Here is a 15,584-nt window from a genome sequence, read left to right as displayed (position 1 = left end):
GCACCTTTACTTGATCAGTGACTCACATTCCTTTTGTTGTTTTTCAGGTTTTTTTTAAATAAAATTTATTCCCAAAAGACCACAAAATGAAAAAAAAACTGTGCATGTGTGCGTCTACTTTAGGGTTACATCAAGTCCATCATGTCCAACGGTTTTCCTTTCCGAGTAAATAGCAAGAATTAAAACAGAAGAAAAACAGCACAGCAGCGTATTAATGTACATTCAGCACAGTACACTCCTCCCAATGTATTGCTGCAGTTGTCTTCATCATGGAGTGTTTGTTGTTTGTGCTTGACACATCACATTTCCATGATTGTCCAAGATCTCTTAGACACATATCCAGGTCACAACAAGAGACCAGCGTGGTCAGAGCTCATCCTGCAGAGAGGGACAACAAGTGTAACTATAAATTGTGTTAAAGGTGACACATTATGCCAAGCTCACATTTTTGTGCTATAGTACATATAGTGGAGTATCCGGAGAGCCTCCCCACCCCGTAACTGTCAGTTCTGAGAACTAATTCAAAGGTTTGGAAGCTGCCAAAGTCAGGAAATGTGTCTCAAAGCAGCGATGTGTTTGAATCTCTCCTGGACTCTTACATCACAGGGTGATGTGAATAACCCCTCTCTAGCGCTGATACAACCGCAGCCATCTGTGCGAGGTTCCGCCATTTTCTTGTTCTTGCTTTGCTTGTACACGACTGTCTGGACCGAAGTCGTGCACGGCATGGAAGCCAAGAACTCCTGCTCTGTTGTTGCATGCATGTCACATTTCTCTACATCATTTCACAGGAGCTCATTAGGATTTCAAGGGAAAGGCAGGCAGCCAGGGCCATTCACAGCAGGGCTGAGGAGCTGGTATGTATAGAATCCGCCTGTGCTCCTTCGGTTCCTTTCAACCAAAGCTGGTTACTTACATTTCATTTAGAGATCAAGGAAGCATGATGACTTTCAGAAAAGGAGCATAAAGTGTCACTTTCAAAATGGACATCAACAGAGACAAACCTTTGGTTTGTTTTGCGGCTGTGGCAACAAGTGGTGTAATCGCTGTCCGATAGTGTTGGCAATCGTATTAGCATCCCGGCTGTTGATGTACTCTCCACTTTGTTCATGCTGTAAACACAAACACACCATAGGATCATTTTCATGCATCAGGACACTTTAGTGTCAATTCAGAATAAATGATGGGGGCAGTGTTACCCTCCGTGTTCCCAGGTAGGGGTAGAATCTGACAGTGGGGTAGGAGCTGATTCCAGCTGACTGACAGGTGTGTTGATGAGCCTGACAATCTATCTTCCCTGCGCGCACCTTCCCTTTCAGAATCTGTCAGTCACACACAGGTCATCACTTTAGCCACTTGTTGTCTCTTCAGCACAGAACTGAAGTTACCGGTACCTTTGACTGAATTACTGTGAAGAAAATGACTCACTCGAGCGAGGAGCTCAAACTCTGGAGCAAACTGTTGACACGGCCCACACCAGGGGGCATAAAAATCCAGAACCCAGTGATCCTGACCCAGTAGAACTTGAGACCTGAAGGACTGCGGAGTCAGGTCAACAGACACACTGGGTAAAGCCCTGCACAGACAACAGCTCATGATATGAGCACACCTTCGAGAGCGTCCAACACAATCAAGGATCCTTCCGACGGTCTCACCTTAGAACCCACGCTCTCAGCGAGTGAGCATCTCTGTGCCAACCACTGTAGCTCCTAAACACACAAAACAATTTAATAACACGTTCCTTGGCTCTAATCACTCATCGGGACATTTTCAGACATCTTTACACGTGTAACTGAATATTTGATCAGTTTTTAAATGGGAACATATATACTCACATGTAATGGTCTGGCTTCATGTTGCTGGAGTACAGGCGGATTTCAGGGTATGCCCTCACGTTTTGATTCTGGCAGAGTGACTGATAACGCTGACAGTCAACAGAACCAACCAGAACCTGTCCTAAGAGCAGCTGGAAAGAAATTTAACTTAGTTTAATATCAAACATTTGCAGCAAGGCCATTTTATACCTTTGGTCACAATCCACCTCTGATGACTGAGCCATCTCATTTTAGTGAATGCACCCCGTGTCAGTGGTTTTATAGATCTGGGTGTGTTATGTGATGTACCCTGGCCATGCGCCTCCACTCTGGTAGCAGAGCCTGACATGGACCACACCAGGGAGCATAGAAATCCACCACCCATGCCTGGTCTGTAGCTCGCCCTGCAACCAAGAAGAGAAAACCTACTTTAAAAGCCATTTAAAAACAATGACAACAGACAGCAATGATAACAAGGATGTTGTGATGGCTTCAGAGATAAGATGTTTGGCAGAACTATAGCAACTTTCATGGAAATACATGACAACATATAAAGCTCATGTGATTTTTTTTCAACATTTGGACATATGGATGTTTAATAGATACAACTAATATAAAAGAATTAAAATTACGTAAAAATTTATGGATTTATCCTTGATTTAAAAACTATATTCTTGTAACTGTCAGGCTTCGTTTTACCTTTAACTTTTTCAGAGAAGCTGGAAGGATCCAGACTGACCACAGACGGATTGACCAGGTCCTACAGAAACAGAAATACAACGTATCAAACAAAGACATTTAAACAGGTGTGGCTTTCCCAGTTTATTTTTTATTGTAATTTATTTATTCTTGTCTATTGAGGTTGTTGTTGTACCTCTATGAATTCCAAGATGCCATCAGCTGAATGATGTCCTTCATACTCATGGACAGAAGAGCCGTTAAAGATAACGGTGGTGGGATAAGCCTGAATGTTGTACTGAAAACAGAGAAAAAAGACACTCCTATATCATCTTCATTACACATGTTACAACCAAAATGTGCATGTATTTACCCTAGAGCAGAGGCCTTGATGGATGGTACAGTCCAGAGTACCAAACTTCATATGTCCAACCAACTGGATTGATGCTTTTCTCAGTTCAGGAAGTAATGCTTGACACGGAGGACACCACTGAACAAGAACCATACGATATATTAACATCGGTCTCCTTGAAACGTATTCTTGCGACATAAAGTTGCGTGCAAGCGAAGGTGCGTGTCAAACCGGAGCAAAGAAGTCAACCAGCCAGGGTTCTTTTCTATCGGCAGGAAAGTTGTCAGGCCGCAGGGTTGTCACATGAGCATGAACGCTATCCCTGGCAAAACTCACTATGTTGTACAACACGTCTTTACCTGCAAGCACAAATCTGACATCATGGACGAGGTCAAATCAAATGACTATTTACAGTGTTTTAGTAAAAAAAAAAATTATTTAGAGATATTGGTTTTGGTTTCACGACAGTTAAAGCATCAATCCATGTTTTAAGTACAATTCTGGTTGACAAATGAAATGTTTTAAACTTATCTGATAAAATAACAATGATGACATGGTTTGACTAAAAGTTTAGTCTGATTTGATTTCCGTCATTTAGTTTATCACTTTTCCAAATGGAAGTTTACTTGTTACATGCTTCCGTTTGAACAAAATTGTTGATCTAAGAAAACTAAGAAAAAAAAATATATTTTTTTTTTTCCAAAAATAGATTTACCAATGCCAAAGAAACATAAATATCATTTGGAATCTGGAATACTAACCATGGTGGATCTCAAAATCATGGATTCCCAGTCCTTTGAATACTGCGATACAGGGTTTGTAGATGTAGAGGGACTGACACAACTTTGAGTCTGCTGTACAGTCCACCCTGCTAACCTAAAAATATATATAAACTCTGAGCAAGAAAATAAAGAAAAGAGGAAAGACATAGAGAAAGACTTGTATGGAATAGGTACCTGTATATGGTCTTTTCGAAGGAATGCCTGTAGCTTCTTGTACTCGTTTGAGGCAGGGCTTCTGTCTCCAAATGTAAAACTGATCAGCCAACGGTGGTGGGCTAACTGGCTCTGGAAAAAAAAGACACCATACAAATATTCTGAAGAATGTTGCAATTGAACATTATTTACTTTCTACATACCTCAAAGTTGTCACTGGTTAGTAGTTGTAGATCAGGCAAATGATCAAGAACCTGGCTGTAAATCTCTTTACTGTCCAGAGTATTCAGCCACTGAGAAATAAAAGTACTAAGTCAGTACTGTAGCAACACACAGAAAAATGTAAAACAGAAATGTTCTTGGACTTACCAATACACTCCCAGGTTGATCTATAGAACTTCCCGGTGGGAAAAAAACAGTTGCTGCACTAGTCACCTGAAACACAGCAGAACGATGAGACTCTGCTGCAACACACATCACAACACAACAACACAACCACCACATCACAACACAACCACCACTACAGCTGTGGCAACAGCCAGAGTTGCTGAAGTGGAACATGCTTCTGCCTACATCAAGCTTCTGCTGATTTAATCATCGCAGTCTGATGTATGTATGTAGGTACTGAGAGATAGATACTACAGAGAGAGAGAGAGAGAGAGAGAGAGAGAGAGAGAGAGAGAGAGAGAGAGAGAGAGAGAGAGAGAGAGAGAGAGAGAGAGAGAGAGAGAGAGACGGACGGACGGACAGACAGACAGACAGACAGACAGATAGATATCACTTACCTGAAAGCTGCCACAGAGCTGCAATTCCATTGCACAGTCCATCCATCCAACCTTAATAAGGCCATCCTACACAAAATATGATTCATTTTAAATAATTTGCTATTTGTTTAATAATTTAGTATCCTTTATTGTCCCATCGAAATCAGAAATGTCTTTTGCAAGGGAGAATTTACTTTTTTTTAGTTTTCTAACTAAATAGGAGATATGTATTTTTAAACACTATGTATTTTATAAATCAGGTTAATTCAAATAACTGTCAGTAATAGAGGTTCGGGAGATTTTTGTTATAAAGTCCACTGTTGCAGTTTTACCAGTTTGTCATCAACATTGATCAGATCACTTAACGATCTCTCAACAATGAGCAACCTGATGCTTTCTACACTAAAATACAGTATTATATTTGCATTGTGCATTGAGGTTGTTGGCATTTAATATCAACATGCCATATTATTTTGATTGACATGTATCATGTGCTCAAATAAAATTGTTATATACAGTACAGACAATGATCATCCATACTATCACGAAAGACAAGACTAAAGTCAATTGTGGGGAACCATTTACTTCAATGAATAAAATACAAGAGTTTGAATTTCAGTGCTGTGATAATGTTATCTCACCAACATTCCACCCAGTTTCTGTCTGGTTCTTGGCTCCAGGCAATCTAGCAGCAACAGACATATTATTAGTACATAACAGCTGATATACCAGCTTATCAGTGTTAAAAGCACAACATCATATCCCACTAGTTCAGTGTACTTGAATAACACCCAAAAAGTGGCAGCTCAGTCTGTTGGGGACTGAGCTGAGAAGCAGAGGGTTCTCAGTTCAAGCCCCAGTGTAGTAAAAACATGGGAAGTGTTCTGGTAGTAGGAAAAGGGGCCAGAACACTTTCAGAACACTGCCAAGGTACGCTTGAGCAAGGTACTGAAACCCACATATGCTCTTATAGGGCCCTGTGATGAACTGGCATCTCATCTCATGGGTGGACCCTGCCTTCAGAGATGAGACAGTTTCAACTAAAGTCTATGAATTTGAAAGATTGTTTAAAATCAAATATTAAAATCCTGTAACAAACATTATCTACAGATAACCAGAGTAAGTAGTACCAATCATATGCACAGCATATTACACTAAGGTACCGTAAAAAAAAAGTGTTCTGGCCAACTCCGTTTCAGTATGACACATTTCTTGAGTCTAGATAGAAATCTGGTGTCTGTAAAAATTACAGTTTTGCTGCCTGGACACTTTTATGTGGAGACAGTAATAAGAATAATATTTATCATCTGTGCACAGCATCTGAGTTCTTGCAAGACAACACTGACACAGAGTTGGCCCAAAATATGATGATTAAAAGGTTTAAATTCAGCATAATTACAGAAATCAAGCAAGGCAGGAACATTTACAGATGTGAAAATGTTTAAAAATCCAAAACCTTTCACAAGAGCATGATTAATATTACCTCCAGTGTCAAAGCAGAAGGTGATAAGCCATCCAAGCCCCAAAGAGAAGGCATTCTCTATCTCCTTAAAGACATTACCTTAGAAAAAACACAAACACACTGAGATGTCAGAGTGTACAGAGCAAAGAAAACTGGCCCAATCATCAACTCAAACACTGTCTACTTTCATTTATTCTCAACCTTTAACAACCATAAATCAAGAGAGATTGATTTTCAGAGGCAGCACAGTGAGAATGAGTGTACCTTGCCACAGCTGAGTGACAGTCGTTGTGATGAACTGCATAGAGAAGCGGACCAAGTTGTCCTTAGAACGGTCCCCACTAAACTTCTCTGGTCTCTACATGCAAAAGGAATGGTCAGGATGCGCATGCTGCTGCCACAGTTCACATCAGTAGGATATGAATATGTGGTACAAAGCCTTATGTGTCGCGTTATTTTTTGAAGAAAAAGATTTAAGAATACAGACCTGTCCAGCTCTATATATAAACAGGCTGGGGTAGCTGTTGATGCCTTTGCTCCTACACAGGTGATGATTGTCACCACAGTTCACTGCTCCAATCCTGATCACGCCATCCATCTCCTTTGCAAAGTCCCTCCACTAAAACAGGAAACATACATAGAAACATACTGACGTTGGTTCACAATGGCACATTACTACAATTTATATAAGAACTCACATTTTCTCAGTCACTAAGTGTTTGTTTACAAAATAGGGTTTGATATTTTAACCTTAAAAAGGTACAATAAGTCAGGTGGGCCAAATGGCAGAAAAGTGTTTGCTTCAAACATATTTAGTGTCATTACTGTAGGAGCCAGCTGATGACAATGTGAACATCGTGGGGAATAGAAGTTGATGAACCAGACTTCTCCAGAATTTACTGCTGCCTCTGAAACACAGAAAAATAGAGATAGAGAGCAATAGAGAGGAAGGAGAAAGAGTTTTGTGTTAAGATCAAAGGTGTTCCACACAAAAAGAGGCTCCAAAAAAGAAAATTGTCAAGAGTTAAAAAAAGAATATTAGATTTACAAAACTGTATTAAAGTTCCCATAATAATGTTGTAATAATAATAATAATAATAATAATAATAATACCTAGCACAGGGATGACGTTAATGAAAACGTAAGTTTCAGAACATTAAACCCCAGTAAACCTCTTATTAAACACAAACATCCTTAGACCAACGTAAAAAGACATTCTTACCAAAGTCTCCTCTGTCTAATGTGATGATTTCCAAATCATCATCATAAATTCCTGGTGAGAAGCAGATTAAAATTAAAAAAAGAATTAAAAGGTTAGGCCATTAAAACATCTTACTATCATGATGTCAAGAAAAAAAAAAATCAAACCATACGTGACCTCTATAGCCAGAATGGACACTCACCAAAATCATAACGATAGTAGTTCCAGCTCTCATACTGTCCTCCCTGCTTATGGTCATCAAAGCCTTTTTCTCCATATTTATCATATTTCTTTCTGAGATCTTCATCCTTCAGAACCTCATAGGCTCGATTTACTTTGAGAAACCTGTCATGGGCCTCGGGATCATTCTGAAATGCAAAAGTCAATACATATGGACTTAGACTGATAGAATATTTGTCATTTAATCCTCCATCTTATACAGTAAGTACAAACCACAGAACAACTTACTGCACCTCTGTTCAATTAGGTCATTCAATTAAAAGAAAAATGCAGTTACTTACAAGCTATATTAAATCTGTAGACATACAGTAACTTAATAGCATTCAGTTTTTAGAGAAACTCACAGGGTTTTTGTCAGGATGCATAGTGAGTGCCAGCTTCTTGAAAGCCTGTCGAATCTCTCTGGTGTTGGCCTCCTTGCTGACTCCCAGCAGTTCGTAGTAGTCTTGGCTTTCCGCCCAAACAGCATTCAACAGAACGACGAGTATCATCAGTGCTAGCATGAGCCCACTGGGACACTGTTGCTGAACTCCACAGACCATTCTGTGCGCCATCCTTCTTCTCATACCACCTAAAATATACAGAGAAAGGTGTGCTGCTGTATGGTCAGAAATGTGTACACTGAGTCCTCCAAGTGATGTATTTGGTAGCATTATCTTTCCAGGTCTTGTAGGGAGTTGTTAGTCAAATTAGTCAAGTTGTTGTATATTGATACAAAAACTAAAGCAAAACAATAATGGTTATGCGGTTAATTAAACTGTTATAACAGGAGGGAAAGTTATATAACTAATATTATTACACACCCACACGCATACATGTGTGTACATATTTAAATGTTTAATAATGAAAGGCAAATATAAATGTATTTGCACAATTGTGAGCTTGTTCTATTGGGCTTTTGACAATAAAAACTTTAATCATATTTTATTTCTGCAGTCAACACATAATTGTTTAGTTTTTTATTTTATTTCAGTGATAAAACAGTGGGAAATTGATGGATGCATGATCATCACTAGTTGAAGGTATGATTGACACAGTATGATTGTATTATTTTTAGTACAACCCTCTGCAGATAGCAAAGACAACTTGGTGAAGACTATTTAAGGACTGAATTCATTTACCGTAAAAGGAGCCATTCTAAAGATGATTTTATTTAAATGGGTCCTTGGCTACTCAGATTATGACATTTTAAACATCTTGTAGCATCATGGTGCCTAATTCGTACTGTTTTTTTATCCAGACGTGTCTGGTTAAGAGTCGGCTTGAACAATAATAGCTTATATTGTCAGTTCATTTTTCTTAGACAATAAGGATTTTAATACACTGTAGACATATTAAAGTTTACTCAAATGTCTGTGTTTTTTTTATCAGAATTTGGGCTGTGAAACTATGCTAGTTGGCTGCGAGAAAAGTTAGCATGAATAATTAAGACTTGCTCAGTAATTAGCCGGTATCTTGATTCCATCATCACATGAAACATTACTGAGCATTTTTCCAACAAATAACAGTGAAATGTAATAAAACATTTAACAGACAGGATCCTCCTACCTTATATACGACTTTAACAGTGCGGAATCAAAGATCCGCCTCAGTGTCCGGCTCGACCGGCACCTGATGTCACAGCACAATAAACGCCACTTCCGTCGGGAATGATTTTCACAATAATGGTGAAGAAACCAAAACGTCTATAGCAGCCTGCAGCCTGCAGTACTGTGGCGTTTGAAAGGACTGTGGAGAGCAAAACTCTTTTTTTTGGCAGTATTGTATGCTATTATAACGAAAAATGTGATGCCAATTTTGTGAGGGGGGGGGGGGGGGGGATGCTTTAAATCATCGTGGATTTACAGCAATAAATAAATAACCAGCCATACAAAACTATGCAGAAAGAGGGAAAATAAATAACTCCTTTACAAAGACTTTTAAGAATTTAAGAATTGACAGTTATTATCATCTCACAATAATCACCTACTGTGTATTTGAATTACTGTTTGATTGCAGTAAGAGTTGTAGCGTTGCATATATGACTGCTGGTAAAAAATGATCATAATGGTCTTATGTACATACTAGTCATCATCATCAGCTCATCCACTGCTAAGCATGCTTTTTTCTAAGTATTTTAATGTAATAAAAATAATATTAATCTGAAAAATAAATAATATATTTTTCAGATTAAAGCTTTTGCAGAATTTCATGACCACTGGATATTATATGATGAGGTTTTTTAACCTTATGTCCAGTGTCCAGATTACTATAGACAAACGGCCAAATGCCCAGTCCAACTATTGGAGGTTAAAGGTTAAAAAAAAATTGATTGAATGAATATGATATATAATCACTTGCAATTATACATCCTATATATTAAGATTTACTTTATTCATCCCCGTAAGGAAATTGAATTGTAATAGCAGCATAGAATAGCAGCACATTCATTCTCTTGTCCATTCTCTACACAATTAAATTGTGACTTATTAGTGTATGTATTTTCTATAGTTGGAGTACGGAGCCGACACATTTTTTTTGTCTCACTTGTGGTCTTCAAATGAAAAATAAGTTTTTCGCGTCCATGAGCGCATTTATATGGTCTAAGCGGTTTGCCGTAGAAGAAAATGTTTATGACGTCACTAGCCGGCGCAGCACCCGAAGAACTCAAGGCGAGACCATCCGAGTACAGGTGACAGACAGCACAGACAGCACAGACAGCAGGCCTTCATCTGTTTTTACTGTTTAATTTCATATTACTGTGAGTTACTCATATCGTTTGGCTGCTGTACGTCACCAATCAGTTAAGAGTGAGTGCACTTTTCATCCCCAGAGACTAAGTTATTGCGCTTTGCTAGCTTGGTTAGCTAGCAGTGGCCGGTTTGTTTTCCGTCACTTCCTGCTTTTGAATTTTCTGGCCGGAAAAAGGGAAACTGATGGAATTGCAAGGTAAACGGCCTTTTCTGGTATTCTTCTTACTGCCTTTACCGACTCGATTTGTGACGCCCTGTCCAACTCATGAAGTGGTTTGGATAGCATGTTCTTTAAGGCTGGCAGGGTAGAAGTCGTGGATTGATATAATGTCCTCCAGTAGTAGCTCGAGAGATCCGTGTTTTAACTGATTGCGGGTTTGGATTTCGTTGCCCAAATAAAACGATAAATATCATGGGGTTAAAATAAACACAATGCGACAGCCATATTTATCAAAATCACACGGAATTTCTTAAAACTTGGCAGTAATTTGTGTTTTGTTTTATACCAAATATACTGGATGTCAGCGTTCCATAACTGGACATGCTGCATTTGTTGGATTTTGAATAAATTGGAAAACTTTACAGAAAATGAACTTACCTTCTCTGGTAAACAATGCTATGAATGTTGTATACCCTATCAAGTAACAAAAAGCCGTAGTTGATTCTCATCTTCAACCATGTTTTTCTTACAAGAAACGCACAAAACGTATTACCCACATATACAGTAATGCATTAGTATGAAAATATTTAAAACAAAGTATCAGCCTTTGTGTCCAAAGGTTACTGTCCGTTAAAAAAAAAAAAGTTAACGTTTTTTTTAAGACCACTATGATTTAAAATGATTAAAACAAGTCTGTTTGCCTGTCTTCAGTAGGGATGGAGCCCATGACACTGGGCTCTCCCACCTCTCCTAAACTGGCCCCTGGGGCACAGTTTCTGCCTGGATTTTTGATGGGAGACCTCCCAGCTCCAAGCACCCCACAACCACGCGTTTTCAATCTGTCCACATCCATTGTTGACAGCCCAGGGACAGGTGAGTGACAAAGCAAAGACTGTCGACTGTGATAATGTGAATTGTGTAAAATTAGCTGTCTGCTCTCCCCTGTGACTTAGTTGGAGGAGGTGGAAAAAGCTCTACCACACAGCTTGTTGTGACAGTTCCCAAAGATAAGAGTGGAGCCCCACCTGTTCGTAGTATTCATGGTGACTTGTTTAATGTGGCCACCCCTCCCAACACACACAGGCAGGTGAGTACACAGCCAGTGGGCTGCCACAGTCTCCTGTGTGTCTGTGTATCTTGAGATCTCCTGCCAGGCTTTAATGCCAAAATTAAAAGATTAATACATCTTTTCTTTGCCAAAATTCTGCTCAACATTTCAACATTTTTGGTGAACATTGCAATGATCAACCTGTTTTCATGAATCATCATTATATTTTAAGAATTATTGTAATCTACTTTATCCACTTAATTATTGTTAGATAATGGAATTTTATTTCTATTTCTAATATCTCTGTATCTGTGTTCAGTGTTTTCCAGCTGTGCAGACACCTTTGTCTCCACATGTTGCTTCAATGCCTGGAACAGGTAAACACTGATAATGTGTACTACTCAGAATATTTATACTGCTGATTCCTCCACTGAGCAATTAAAAAAAACCCAATAATATCAGTCAAACGTCTACAGAGAATATGGCTGTACGTCATTAAATACCCAATAACAAAAGACTATTATAACAAAGGCATGTGAGCATTCTTGTCCATATCAACCGGCTTCATTGGAAAGGTTTTGACAATGTTGTCAAACTTGACTGTCCTCTGTGCTGATCTGTTTACCGTGACTGACATTTTTTGAGGCTGTGGTTTAAGCACGGTGTCCCTCAATCTCCCAAATGGATTTTAGGCCTGAAAAAAAAAAAATCACTATGTTAATGTCAGTGGACATTTTTTGTAGGATTAGTGATTTCACAATGACTTTTTCACAGGCTAAAAAAGCAATCATACTTCTATTAGCACATGAAGGAGTGGCAAGTGCAGGCTTTGTATTGTGTGTTTTGTAAAGGATATTCTGTAATAAAATGAAGGTGTGTCCAATGGTTTGCGCTCTAATGAGCACATATGGAACTCACTATCTGGCCACTTTATTGGGTACAGCTGTTCAAATACTGATGATATTTCTTCCATGGTTGTTGCCACATTGGCTGAGCTGAATATTTCAGAAAATTCTGATCTACTTAGATTTCCCTGCACAATCCTCTCTAGGATCTACAGAGAATGGTTGAAAAACAAAAAAGTTTGTAATGAGTGGCAGTTCTGTTGGGGTGAAACTAGTTGTCTAAACTAGTTTGAGCTACTGGAATATTGTTATGCTGATGGCACTTCCCTGTATTTATCTATCAATCAGAGAAAACGAAAAGGTAGACAAACTTCAGACTAATCTGAAAGACATGAAATCTTGGAGGACCTCAAGTTACTTTCTTAATTCAGATTATGAATATAATGACTCATAATGATGCTGGTAAAATAGTCCCACCATTTTTTATTTTTTTTTTAAATTGGCTTTTGGCAGGATGTCGGGATGATTCTTTGAAAGCCTCCAGCTGATTTCAAACTTTGACAAAGTTTACAATGGTTATTCCAGCCATACTACTGCTCATAGGTATAATGGGGTGGTCTAACACTTCAACCATCATTTTAGTTAAGCTATTCTAGGCCTGGGTATACAGCAAAATAATCCAGTGACAGTTTCTCCCACCTTATTGGTCACTCACCTTATTGGATTATAGTGTTGCTTTTACCCCTCTCCTCATTCTCTTATTTGTAGGTCAATAGTTTGTGATTTTTCTCTTGCACAATAACCTCATATCCCCCTCGAACCAATTATTTATTTCTACACCTTGAGGATAACAAACAAATTTCTTATTATTTATAATGTATGTATCTATTCCTCTTTTCTGTCCATTCCCCTATCCTGTATTTCACCTTCTCCTCTTCCTTTACCCTGCTGGCCATTAGCAGGTCCACCCATATGAGTCAGGTCCTGCTCAGTTTTATTCTTGTTGGAAGAGAGTTTGTTACATTCTGATTGGTAGGGCCAGAATTTTGCATAAACATCATGGAAGGATGGATTCAATCTGTATTGTCACTACAGTTCAGGCTTTTGATGTGTAGGGGATCTTTTCTTGGTGCACTTGGGGTCCCTTAGAATGAAGTGAGTGTTGTATTTCTACCTGAATATTGTTGCTTACCACACATCGGGTGGCTACATCCAGCAGGATTGTCACGGAGTGCAAATAATCTCACACCATCTTTTGGAGTTATTTTTAACATGACTGTATTTAGTGTTTTAAATACCCTCTACAGTCGCTGATGTCAACTCTATAGTTGATATACCTTGTTGAATCTGGAAAAATGAAGGCAGTGAATTGTCCTGCAAGTTAACAATGAAATATTTCAGAACTAGCCCTATGAATGTGATCCACCAGTTGCCTTTGTTCAATTCCAAAATCAGAGTTCAGAATTCTTCCCAACTTGGATAAATTTAGTTTTATTTTTTCTTTTAGGTTTTGAGTTTTGTTTTCAATTGTTTTTTTCTTTTTAAGATGATGTTAACCAATAGGTCAACCTTCAACAGATCTGGTTAGATTGCTTAGTGTTCTGTTGCTGTCATTTTTATTTATTTTTTTGTCGTAGTGAATTAAATGCAGAGTCTATGAAAGAAACACTAAAAAAAAAAATTGGCCTGCTTCTGTGTCCAGGTGTGCACCAGACATGTCTCTCTCCAGCTCAGGTGGATCCCTTCTATAGTCAGGGAGAGTCGCTGTCATCTGATGATCGGCTGGACCAGTCTTGGGTTACTGTGTTTGGGTATGTATAGTCTCAAATACTCAGAAAAACTGCTCTGCTGCTCAGTAAGATGAATGTGTATTTTTGTATAGTTTTCCTCCAGCCTCTGCCTCCTATATTCTGCTGCAGTTTGCACAGTATGGAAACATCCTGAAACACACGGTGAGAAAATGTGGAGGTATAGCATCAAACAAAGGCCTGAGAGGTCTACCGGTAATTACAGAACTGATCTTTGCGATAATGGTTTTTGGTAGATGGCATCTCCTGGCAACTGGATGCACCTGCAGTATCAGTCAAAACTTCAAGCAAGGAAAGCTCTGTCTAAGGATGGAAAGGTTTTTGGTGAGACCATCATGGTGGGAGTCAAACCCTGCATAGACAAGGTCAGTGTCTTTGTGATCAATTGTTAATTGATGACTCGAAAAGTTAAGAACAGATTTTTATTGAACTTTTCAGTAAACGCTGACAATAGTCTAAGGAATAGATTACATTTTTTCAGGATTCAGGAGGGAATTTGGCCCTTAATCTTCCAAACATCAATGCTAAGGAGCTTTGCTCATAAAGCAACCTACTATATACCGGTACAGTTAATACAATTCTACGTATGAAAGTTACAATATGTGGGAGAATGACCTGCGCTCTCTAAGTGCTTTATTATGTCCCTGGGCCTCATTATCAGTTGATGTTTCATTTTTTCCCCCACTTTTTATATTAGAGTGTGATGGACAGCAGTGCCACCATGGCATCCCCCCTCTCTAGCTCCTCCGCTGTCCAGCATTTCACTTCTCGCTCAACCATCAGACCACTCAGTGCAAACTACAAAAGCTCCAGCAGCGACTATCAAGTAATGGAAGATTGAATAGAATTACCATTCGCATATCAACATTTCCAATAAAGTTGTGTTTTTCTCTTTAGGTGGTGGCAGACAGACAAACACCCAGGAAAGATGACAGTCTGGTATCCAAGGCAATAGAGTACATGTTTGGCTGGTGACAACACACAATGCACCAAGCAACATCTGCATTTTCCAAGGAGAGAGGAGGCCATGAATAAATGGATGAAAGATAAAAGTATAATTTTTCTGTGTGAAAATGGGGGTGATGTTTGTTGCTGTATATTTCCTAACTTCTTTTAGAATTGTCCAGTTTTTACATTTTTGCTTCAATAAAAGCTTCTGTGTTTTGAAGTGGATGATTAATAAGTATTAGGTTACTCAGTAGTATGCTACTATAATTACAACCAACATGAAAAGCTGTATTTGTGCTTTTCTTTTTCTAATACAACCCAGTTTTTCACCACTAGTCTAACTGGCTCATTCACCATTTAAACTTTGTTTAAATTCACCTTTTGTTTTTTTTAGACATAAAACTTTAAAATGGCACTTCTTGTGCCTCCTGTACTGACTACATGAGGATTGTATAGAAATGGGGACCATTTATACCATTTCCCCCCCGTAAAAATATATTCATAGGCTATAACAATTACATCTCGAATTTAAGAAGGTGGAGTGAGAGTTGAATTAAAACAATGTTTACATAAATGGCGATTTTAAAAAACAATGTC

At 38.6% G+C, this 15,584-nt stretch overlaps 2 protein-coding genes across 11 annotated transcripts; one reads left to right on the top strand and one right to left on the bottom strand.

Moving 5' to 3' along the window:
• Window positions 1–31: 31 nt before the first annotated feature.
• Window positions 32–9,082, bottom strand: dnajc10 (DnaJ (Hsp40) homolog, subfamily C, member 10). 2 transcript variants are annotated; one of them, XM_003961598.3, is made up of 25 exons: window positions 8,995–9,082; window positions 7,791–8,017; window positions 7,409–7,574; window positions 7,228–7,278; window positions 6,831–6,913; window positions 6,493–6,624; window positions 6,270–6,363; window positions 6,027–6,104; window positions 5,185–5,228; window positions 4,565–4,630; window positions 4,149–4,214; window positions 3,983–4,072; window positions 3,801–3,911; window positions 3,606–3,720; window positions 3,076–3,203; window positions 2,866–2,982; window positions 2,689–2,790; window positions 2,514–2,574; window positions 2,124–2,218; window positions 1,836–1,966; window positions 1,656–1,709; window positions 1,429–1,576; window positions 1,200–1,322; window positions 1,005–1,112; window positions 32–378 (listed from the first exon to the last, which is right to left on the bottom strand). In XM_003961598.3, exons 2-25 carry the CDS (start codon window positions 8,010–8,012, stop codon window positions 367–369), a joined length of 2,397 nt encoding a protein of 798 aa, XP_003961647.3. In that variant the 5' UTR covers window positions 8,013–8,017; window positions 8,995–9,082; the 3' UTR covers window positions 32–366. The 2 variants fall into 2 exon arrangements, with proteins under 2 accessions (XP_003961647.3, XP_029704372.1); XM_029848512.1 differs by having other exon boundaries at window positions 7,791–8,041; window positions 8,995–9,068.
• A 972-nt stretch (window positions 9,083–10,054) lies between these two features.
• nup35 (nucleoporin 35) lies at window positions 10,055–15,207 on the top strand. Of its 9 annotated transcripts, none has more exons than XM_011606491.2 (10): window positions 10,059–10,117; window positions 10,259–10,374; window positions 11,053–11,211; window positions 11,292–11,425; window positions 11,706–11,763; window positions 13,934–14,042; window positions 14,114–14,183; window positions 14,276–14,404; window positions 14,737–14,865; window positions 14,937–15,207. In XM_011606491.2, the coding sequence occupies exons 2-10, from the start codon at window positions 10,362–10,364 to the stop codon at window positions 15,012–15,014; spliced, it is 879 nt and encodes a 292-aa protein (XP_011604793.1). In that variant the 5' UTR covers window positions 10,059–10,117; window positions 10,259–10,361; the 3' UTR covers window positions 15,015–15,207. The 9 variants fall into 9 exon arrangements, with proteins under 9 accessions (XP_011604798.1, XP_011604793.1, XP_011604789.1 ...); XM_011606487.2 differs by having other exon boundaries at window positions 11,050–11,211; XM_011606496.2 differs by lacking the exon at window positions 10,259–10,374 and having other exon boundaries at window positions 10,055–10,117; window positions 11,050–11,211.
• Window positions 15,208–15,584: the final 377 nt, after the last annotated feature.

Source organism: Takifugu rubripes, chromosome 1, assembly GCF_901000725.2.
Source record: "Takifugu rubripes chromosome 1, fTakRub1.2, whole genome shotgun sequence".
In the NCBI taxonomy this organism is placed as follows: Eukaryota; Metazoa; Chordata; class Actinopteri; order Tetraodontiformes; family Tetraodontidae; genus Takifugu; species Takifugu rubripes.
The sequence above is the reverse complement of the archived record's forward strand: the minus strand, read 5'-3'. Positions and strand labels throughout refer to the sequence as shown.